Source organism: Dendroctonus ponderosae, unplaced genomic scaffold (genome assembly GCF_020466585.1).
Source record: "Dendroctonus ponderosae isolate FM_Combo_2020 unplaced genomic scaffold, Dpon_F_20191213v2 Dpon_F_20191213_2, whole genome shotgun sequence".
NCBI lineage: Eukaryota > Metazoa > Arthropoda > Insecta > Coleoptera > Curculionidae > Dendroctonus > Dendroctonus ponderosae.
In genome coordinates, this window is record NW_026018165.1 from 12,408,795 (window position 1) to 12,419,582 (window position 10,788).

The 10,788-nt window shown below is 32.6% G+C and overlaps 1 protein-coding gene across 1 annotated transcript in view; it reads left to right on the forward strand.

The window, feature by feature from the left end:
• LOC109544685 overlaps window positions 1–9,750 on the forward strand; it is a 16,609-nt gene extending 6,859 nt beyond the window's left edge. Inside the window, exons 3-4 of the mRNA XM_019915007.1 lie at window positions 9,035–9,261; window positions 9,328–9,750. Coding sequence (XP_019770566.1) covers window positions 9,035–9,261; window positions 9,328–9,656 — 556 coding nt within the window. The 3' untranslated portion in view covers window positions 9,657–9,750. The remainder of the gene's footprint in view (window positions 1–9,034; window positions 9,262–9,327) is intronic.
• The last annotated feature ends 1,038 nt before the right edge of the window (window positions 9,751–10,788 follow it).

The window sequence follows — 10,788 nt, forward strand, 5'->3', positions numbered from 1 at the left end:
CTTTTAATCACCCTGTACACTTGAATATTAGTCGCCGAACACATTGCATGTAGGCCATGAAAGTTATTTAAATTATTAATTGATGAAAATTATGGCTTTCCTTCATGTTGATAATTGGGTAGAAATTCATTAATGTGCACACATATTTGTTCCCAGTTAATTTGCCACCACAAACAAACAAGGTATAAGCTAGTAAAACATATGGTAAATAGTAAATCTAATTGCTGGGGAACATAACATCCTCTTTTGTCAAGCACAAATCTACCAACTGTTAGTTTCAAGCAAATATTCATGTTAAATTTGCTACATTTTCTTTGGTGGGAAAAGTAGACTTTCAACAGCTTTTCAGGTACGATCATGCCTTTATGTGAGCGTCGAGCAGATGTGGTGACGTAAAAATCACGTGTTAAAATCTTTTATGAAACAAGTTGAGTCGAACTGAATAAAATTGATTGAAAAACATTTATGAAACAAGAACTATCAGTTCAGATTGTTTTTCTCAGTTCAATAATGAGATGAGCATTTACAAGATTAAGGTTTAATACGTATGTTGTCTGTCGATTAGATTCTCATTAAACTCAAGTCAATATTTTTGGTCAAACTAAATTGTCAAATGTAACGCTTTTTAAAAATCACAATTTTTTATCCGCTTCTACACAGGCCTTGGCTATAATCCTGTATAAAACATTGAATTAAATTAGCGAATTAACACTCTTTTACCATCTCGAAAAAATGTATCTTGTGTCTCGAGGGTATTTTTATATTTGCATATTAAAGTCGTGTTAATGCCTTTACGTAATTAATATCTATAAATTGACTCTCTAATGAAAACCTGGAATAAATGTATGAATTTTGTGATTGCTGCAAAAAAGAGGTAAAATTACCGGCACTCGCCAGGAAATTATTATTTCAGCAGGATTAAACCCTGTAATTATATGTATATGTATAAACGTTAATACCAACACTTTGCTGGACAATTGATATTAACCGCTTGATCCATTCTTTGCAGGTCGGAAATTATTGAAAATTTTTAACAGTTTTGATCAAAACGGTGGCAATAGTTTTATTACGGAAAGCCAGCTCGGTCTGATGAATATTTATAATTAAAACGTTTTACCTTTTGAAAGAACCCTAGCCAGAATCCAGAATCTCCCTCGTCGTTCATCGTCGAATAAAAAAAGGCAACAAAATCATAAAATACAAATCAACAACATGGGACTAAAAGTTCTTCATGTATATGGCAACCAAGGGAAAAGTAATGCCAAACTTACGCACAAAGACGGTAAAGTGCCACCTGGAAAGAAAGAATAAAATATGTTTAGTACTGCAGAAAATTTCCTCCAAACCATTACCCAAGAATAGAAAATGTAGAGAATGCATTAGACTTCGGTTGCTTTTCGAAAAATTAAACTCAGTTCAAAGTAGAGCATTTGTGGATCAGACAAAATTCTTACCAGCTTTAAGCAAGCTGGCGTCCCATCCTCCATTTTCCAGATGATTCCAGAAAGACCCAACATTTTCAAAATATTGTGTATTTCTTTTTGGGTGTTTTAGCATTCTGATATAGAAAACGCTATATCAATGCACTGGAACCCGTGAACATTCGGATGTGAACGTGACTTCGAAATTTCTTAACCCTCGATGGTTTATAAAAAATTACCCTTTTCTCTTCTTTTTTAAATATTAAATATTTCTGAGAAAGCCTATATAAGGAAATATGTAGGTATTTATGAATCTCTTTCGAATAAGTTCTAATAATTATCCAGATTCATCCAGTGGTCCACCAGTTGCGTGATAATACGTATTTAAAATGCGACTCTTTAAGATTTTTGATACTTAAAGCCTAATTAGAAAACTTCCATTTCATACGAGCTCCATTGGAAAATATTTATATATTTTAAATTTGTCCGAGCTCTTGGGGAAGATATTTACAGTTAACAGCAAACACAGTTGTTGGGACAGGGTGGACTATCAAACAGGACATGACGACTGATGTATTCAACAGCTTCGGAGAAATGACGTTTTCAAAAAATTACACATTTTGAAGATAGTAAAATGGCTATTCTAAATGGAATTTTGTTACCTTAAAATAGTTAAGAAATTGTTGTTTGAAACAGCGTTAGAGAAAACATTGCAAACTATTGAGCTCTCTAATAGGAATATGAAAAATAGAGCCAGCATTAAACATGGCGCTATAAAAACAGGTTGCCTGATATAGGGACAATTAAAAGAGAAGTTGCCTGCATAAAATATATCTGAATATTTCCTAATGAATGCAATGAAATTATTACCTTGAAAAACGTTCATTTCCTAACATTTCTTTAGTTCAAGTCTAATTTAAGTTCATGGTTTTAAAGAATTCACATTAATAAGTGTCTAGGAAGTCAAGGCAATCATTACATTGCACAACTTTTGCTGGTATGAATTCAGAAATATAGCAAACCACAAAATAATTTCCACAATTTGTGCACATAGAGGTTACAGCCTGATTTATTTTTATAACATAAAGTTTCCTAATTAATTTTGTCGATATACACAGGATATTGAGCAAAAGGGTGTTAATCGTGTTAAAATACTTGGTAATATACAATTTGGATTAAAGTATAGTTATATTTTGTAGAAAAGATCCAAAAATGGACACTGTTACATTATAAAGGTATACAATCACTTCAAATTACATAAAGTAAATTAAGTAAGGTGATCACAAGCAAAATGGCATGGGAAGGTTTCTTGGCCACGAAAATTTTCATTATCACTTTACAATTAAAATAAGTTACATTTGCAAAGCGAAAAATATAGGTATTTATTTATACCAATTACTTGATCGTGACTACTTGCTTAAACTATTAACTACCAGTTTCGGTGATTTTAATTGCTCCTTCAAAAATGGTATCATACGTCGTGAATGACCTGTGCGCTTGCTGGGATTTGGGCTATTAAATATCACATTTGGTGCATTGCATAGCATTTGTTAATTCAAGCGATATTATACTGCATTTCGTATACGATTTTTCAAAAAAATCTCCCCCAAAATAGTAAATGTTTTCAAGACTTTCGCATAGCATATCAAGTGTAGGCCCTTTCGGTCTATCAATTCCACTATTACTTCACCATTTTGAAACCACAAGAAATAAAACAAATATTTTCAAATCTTGCAAAACAGCTACTTCTGATGCAGTGTCTATAAAGAGAAAGACGAATGTAAGACTGCAGAAATGCAAAAAAACGAATATTCTTGCACATTCTTTCAAGCTTCAGGGTTAGAATCCGACAAATAATAGAAAATCACGACATACAAAACAACAAGCTCACTACCAAAACTGGAGAGACTTAAAATTCACTGACCATTTCTGTTCATGTCGAAGCGTCTTCATAGAAACCACAAAAAGATCCGTAGCAGATGGGAACAAAGTGTGCCATCGGTACATGCATAGATAGAGACTGATACACGCAATATTAAGTTTTGGTCGTAACAATTGTCCTCCGTCTAATAGCAAAATTTATTCAAATCTCTAATTTTGTATTTAAATTATATTTAATCAGTTTAAAAGCTGTTAAAATCTGAATTTTTTACATGGTTTTATACTTGCATATGTAAGTAACTCTATGGGATTTAAGTGAAATGATTGAGCAAGATCTGCTAATGATTGCCGTGCAGCGACGAGTTTGTAGCCATCAATATCAGATCATTATAATGTAACGGTCAATAAAAACATGAGATGATTAAAACTAGATTAAATGAACTTCCTTTGTCTATATAATGCGCAACAAAAGTTCTTCGGAAATCAATATTGAGGGCGATTCGATCGACCTGATCGCGAACAGATATAATCAATTGTACTTGAATTATTAAGCAGGTTGAGAAACTCGGAATTAACTAAATCATAAGAACAATGCTTGTAACACCGGCCACTGATGAAGAAAGAAATCTATAAGGTGGTAAAACCGTTAAAAAAATAAAAACAGACGTCGAAAAGATAATTTTTAAAGTTGGTTAACAATATTTGAAGTAAGTATTAAAGGAATAACAATTGTCCTAATAACAGTTCTGCATAAAAAATGAGTTAGCATCGAATTCGAGTGTTCTTAATGTTATGAAATCATGTAAATTGTTTAAGGGCAATGGCTAACCACAACTGTACTATAATTAATACTGTTAATACTATTAACAATATTACTTCGAGCATTATGACTATACGCAAACATTTTAAACTCCAAACGTATTACGTTCAGGTTTATTTTACACAACATTTTTAATAAATCTGTTATTGAATATGAACAAAAAGTTATAGATGAAATTTAAAAAGTTGCTGTGAATAAAAATATATATTGAATCTTGGACTAAGACTTCAGGTAAAAAATACTGAGAAAAATAATACAACAATAACAATAAAATATTTGTGTGAAACTTCATTATATGGGAAGGGTCTACCATAAGCAATAATAAAAGAATTAATGGTGCATTCCTGCGGGAAAAATTATAGGATCTATCACATCATACTTATTCGAAGAAGTCAATGGATACAGAAATAGAGGAGATCAAAGTTATTTTTTAATGCTCTTATTGAAATAAGTCACATTTTGCTGTTATTTTAATCGAAACTCGCCGTAGAGTTTTTTGATGGGACGTTTTGGTAAATACTTATGGGTCACATAAACAAATTGAGCATTTTCCATATTTTTTTTAAATGCAAACGTGTAAATGTCGAGTTTTTTTAAATTTCAATACTCTTGAAACATGTAAACTCTAAAGCAGAGGTTTCCATATTGTGTTCCGCGAAAACATTTGCTTGACATTATTTCGTACGCCCTGATGTGGGCTCCATGAAAAATGTGGGGACTTTTTTTAGTAGTATTATAATAAAGTAAGTGTTCCGTTAAAATTTCTGGAATTGGAAAGTGTTCCGCAATCGAAAAAGTTTTGAGAGATTCGATGGTCTATTGTTAATTTGAAAAGGTTGTTGCTTCACTAAGAAAACGTGCTTTATCTAAAACTATTTAGTCAAAAGCCAAATACTGTGTATAGTTGGAAATAGTTGGCAGTCTAAATGCGGTTCTACGCCAATAGTTTTGCGTAAGGTGAACCTCCCTGTATATTTAAAAATATACCACTTTAATTTAGGTTACATGATAATATATCTGCACAATGGATGTCGCTTTACGATACGCAAACGATTATTTTTCGATTAATTGAAGCTCGAAATTCCGATCTGATGCAATACAATAGATAGATATATCAATGTAATTAACCTGCATTTTACTTATCATTAGTGTTTTCAACAATAGTAATTTAGCAACAATGGTGTCATTATTTCCTTATATTGAGGTAAATCAGTTAAATTACATGCATTCCTTACCTCCAATGTATTATATACTTAAATGTTTCATTAGTATGCTTGATGAGTCTAAACTTGCTAAAGCAATTTGGAAAAAATAAAGTTCCAAAGAGCAATAAATATGCGTGCGTGATATGGGTCTATATAATTAAGGCCTTTAATCATGCCAACTAGCAATAAGATAGATATTTTAATTAGTATGACTAGCTGTATTTTTCAACGCATCATCTTTAGTTAAACCATGTAAATGCAAGTAACAAAATTACCTTGAATATAATTACCCCATTAGCATGAAACTTAGTTGCGACAATTCCGAAAGTAGAATAAAGTAATTAAAAGTTTTGTATGCAATTCTTGAGACACAACGATTAATAGATAATCTACATGAATAACAAGTCACACGCCTTTCAAAATATATGCATATAGGAGGATTTACGCCTACCCGAAACTATTTTTAGAGCAGATAGAGTCCAAAATAAAGTTCTGCTTACACACAATTTTCTTTCGGTTTACCAACTAATTTTAAAATATATTTTTTTTCTAAAATTTCCATGTGTTGAAAATGTATATAGAACCTCATTACTTAACAAATTGCAGTTATTTTACAATAAAAATAACTACATGGCCGTTGTGCTCAAACTTTTGCTCGTGTTTTTCCATGCACATTCCAAGCCACAGCGAATGAGATTTTCAGGCACTTAACAACATGGTTTGTGTAAGTCTTCTGTTTCAACATTGATATATTGAATATAATAATAATAATAACACACCACCAATGTAATGTTTTAGTTGGCGCATTACCTTTAATCATGGTTTAAGAATGTTTAGAGCAAAATTTATGACAATGGGCGATTGATGCAGATTAAATGTATCTACCTACTAATCGCTTCGTACTAGTTACTACACATCTCTGTTTCCGATCTTTTGTGGCCAAAACCTTGAATACCTTTTGAATGGCTGATACTGCAGACTCATCCATGTTAAAATATCCTTGTGTTTTGTTGTTGTGATCCCAACAAGCAGGTTATTTGTGCTTTATTAAACTCATAAGAGTTCTGCCAGAAGCTGCCGCTTCCTCCAACAAAAAAATCGCACTTCCATGTTTCACATGGGCTGCCAATCTTAAAAGTCGCAGAATGGCCCATTCCTGCACTGAAACTTTTAATCTGTTTATTTCTATCTGTACAGCTTTGTGAAAGTGCACTTTTGGCAATATTAAAACGATTGCTTTGCACCCATCCAACTTTCCCATTATTTGCAGCTTTTAGTAGCTTCTGATGTTGCTTTGCTGCTGCTTATCTAGGCAGCAATATTGTTGATTTAGGGAACACTGCAATTCAGATGCAAAAGTAGGAAGAAGAAGATCAGGAAACAGTATTGGACCCCATGGACTTGGAGTAAGAAATGCGCGTGGAGAAAAGCTCTGTACTTGCATTTCGTTATAATAAACACATTTTTCGAGATGCCTCCGCGCAGATTATATACCTGGAAAGCCCCAAAAGATGGAAAATATGGTACAATAATACGAAACCAAATCAACTACATAATGGTTAACAAAGATATAGAAACAGCTGTATGGTGGCCAAAACTTATCCGGAAGCGAACGTAGACTCTGCTCACAATTTATTTGTGATCGTTTTTTTGGAAAACTAATTTTTGCGAAAGGATTTTATCCCAAAAGTAAAACGGGTATTCGAAAAAGATACCAAGTGAAGGAAAAGAAGACCAAACTATAAATACGCCCAGTTTTCTTGTAAAATCGATGTATTAATTTTTTCGATTCAAAGACCCTCCGTTTTCCACAGTAAGAGTTTTGTTTTGTCCGAAAAGTGAAGAAACTGAAATTAAAAATAATTAAATTATTCACAGCGACAAAGTTGTCGAATTTTCCAAATAATTGATTATAAAATTTCGCTTGTTCTGTTCTGTAAATATTTTGGGGAACAAACCCAGAAAAAATTATTAGGGTTTTGTCCAAAATTCGAAACTGCAAAAGTTTTTAAAAAAGTCTTCACAAAGCGGTTAAGGAGGAGAGTGTTCCAATAGAATTTATTTGACCATTTTTTACAGAAAATACCGGAATATTGTCAGTGTTTTAAGTAAAACTTTAGAAAACAATGCGTTTCTTGCTTGGAAAGAATTGCTGAAGAAAAACTTTGCTGAAACTGGAAAGACCTGGAATTTTAAATAAACTTTAAAATTCTTCAGAGTGATAAGGGTAGCGAATTTCTCAAACAGTTTTTTGTAATCTTTTGCTCTCTGGTCGTTGTTTCGAGATAATCGTAATTACTTTGGGAAACAAGTAAATACAATTATTTGGTTTTTGTGCTAAATTCGCAGATCAAAAGGGTTTTCTAAAATCTCCTGGAAAGCGATGCTTCAGGCCAATTTTCTAAGAAATTTCTCTGCCTAGAAAGAATTGCTTAAGAAAAACTTTGCTAAACCTGGAAAGACCTGAAAATTTAATTAAGCTTTCAGAGCGATGAGGGTAGAGAATTTTCCAAACTATTTTTTGTAAACTTTTGCTTTCTAATCGTTTTTTTCAAGATAATCGTAATTGCTTTCGGAAAAAGTAAAAAAAAATATTTGGTTTTTGCGCCAAATTCGAAGCTCAAAAGGGTTTTCTAAAGTTTCCTGAAAAGCGATGCTCGAGGCCAATTTTCTAACAAAATTAGGTGTGTCCTTTTTGGCTGAAAAGACCCCATGGTTGTCGGAAAAGAAGAAAAACATCATGATCAAAAAGATCAGAAAATAATGACTTATTATATTTTGCGCTTTCGATTAAAAACTTTTAGTTTTGTGATCGGTTTTTCAGAAAACTTTAATAATTTTCCGGAAAAAATGGGAAAACTTATTTTCGTTGTTGCCCCGAATTCGACGCTGAAAAGGTTTTCGCTTCAGCTATAAATTTTTGGCGTAACATACCTCCAGATTGTCAGTATTTTTGAGTGAAACTTTACAAAATAGAGCGTTTTCAAGTGTAAAGTAAAGCAAGAAAAAAAATTCAACCCAAAACTAAAAAGCCACAGTTTTTAAACCAACTCTAAAGTCTTCAGACGGATGGGGGTGATGAGTTTTCCAAATAATTTATTATAAACTTTCTGTTATATTCTGTATGTCATTCTGTTTGTTTAAAAAAAAGTAGTTGTATTATTTCAACACTTTTTACGAAACGACGAAGGAGGCAAGTGTTGTAATAAAATTTATTTTAAACATTTTAGAAAAATTAATTTTTTTGAATTTTTTGAATTTTAAATTGAAAAAATTGATAAAATTCGAGGAAACAGCAACTTCGCTAAAACTGAAAAATTCTCAAATTTTGACTTAAAATATTGTTAATAAATGGCCCTTAAAATAAATCGAAAAACAACTTGCCAGCAACGGAACAGAGTTACGCGCCGGTGCGTTGAGTTGGCGCACAAAACCATTTGCGAAGCACTGCGCCAACTCCAAAAAATTTCCAGTTTTACCCAGGTCTATACGAAACCTTAAAATATATTAGATAAAACGACTTTTGATCGGTTAACTATCTTGTTTCTTCCCCCATAAGCAAATAACGACGCCTGTAGAAAGTACACAACTTAAAATATATCTAGTTCAGCATTTTATCATAGAGCAACGTTCTCAATCGTTCAATCGTCATCAACTTCTCCATTTTACACTTAAAACGTTTATTTAACAAATGTTATTTTTTTTAGTAAACCGGAGCAATATTCTGAAGTTCTTGGTAGTTTTGCAAAGAAAGCGCGTCCCGTTGGAATTACCTTCCTGGAAATGCTCACGCTGATGGACCAATGTAAAGAACTAGAGGAATATACAGGGAACATCAAAAGAGATACTCGCAATTCAACAGCTAGCCCATTTGAGCAAGCAAGAGGAATTTTGGCTAATGATCCTTTCAGTTTATTCAAAGGAATTATACCCGGTTAGTTCTTCTTGGTTAATTACCATACCTTACTGGTTACATTTCTCATATTATTATTACTCCTAGGGACAAAATGGTGTGGAACAGGTGACATAGCTCAAAATTATTACGACTTAGGATCCGAACCGACTGTGGATGTGTGCTGTAGAACCCACGATTTGTGCCCAGTTAAAGTAAGGGCGCGCTCCCAGAAGTACAACTTGTCCAACAATTCTATCTACACAAAATCACATTGTGAATGTGACGAACATCTTTACAAATGTTTAAAAAGTCAAACTGATATTCCGATCGCTAATTTCATGGGCAATATATACTTCAACATCGCAGCACTAGAATGTGTGGATGACGAAAAGGAAGGAAATAGATCATTCCGAAGTCCTCGTCGCAGGTTTTAGAGTTAAGGTTAAACAAAATGTACATAACACGTAACATAAATTATTGCCAAAATCGTACAAACTGTGATTTTTTAATAAAACATTTTTTACTTAATCTTTTTCCTTCTTTCTTAAGTTGTATTTAAAATGTTGGTCAAAATATTTTCCCGTTCTTTTATACTTCACTTTTTGGGAGCGGAAAAAATAGAGGAACGAAATATTAAATTGGCCTTCATCGAATTAATTAACCTGAATACGTATTGCTTTTTCTTCTGATTGTAAATAATATGCGCATTGATCATCTCTTAACAGTGGCCAGAAAGAAACGGTTGTATCGGAAAATCCTTACATTACAAATAAAACATTGCGAAACGTCTTTAAACTGAGGCAAATTTTGTATTTAAAAAAAATGCCCTTCTTTCATAATTGAATCAGAAAGCACACATGCAGGTAAGAGGTTCAGAAGTGTTCTGTCAGTCTGTTCAGAAACGTCAAATTACTCGTTGTAGAGTGACAGTTGAGACTTGCCAGACTTGTTTATTTATTGGAGTTGATGACATTTATAACATAAAACAATACTTACACACTTTTAGATCTGTTTCTATTTCTTAAAAGCTTACAAAACTTGATTAGAACAAACAAAACAAATTACAATCAGATGTAAACACCAAAGTCAACAAAGCAAGTGTCAAATTACTACTTAACTTGTAGTTATCATTTTAGCCACCAGGGGGCGTCTAGACTTTTGAACTCGCGAATTGGCTGACTCCCATGTCAAAGCTATACTTGAGGTTGGATAATAAATTGTGCTCCTAAATTTTAATTTTTATAACAATATTGTACATATTAAGTTAAGTCTAGTTGAAGGAGAGTCACTACCGCTATATTCACTGTGCTCATTATCACTTTGGTATATAATTGTGCCATGTCTTACATTAATATTGAAAACAATCAACATAAAATAAAATAAGAGACTTTATGCTTGCGATTAATTATACAGGGTTGCTCATTAGTGCGTCAAACTGCGATATCTCAGTAAATATGAACTTTACAAGAATATACGTCCTACGAAAGTTTTTCATGTTTAAAAGGTCCACATTTTAAAATTACTTTCCAATATACGGGGTGTATCATAAACGTGTGGTAGTTACCA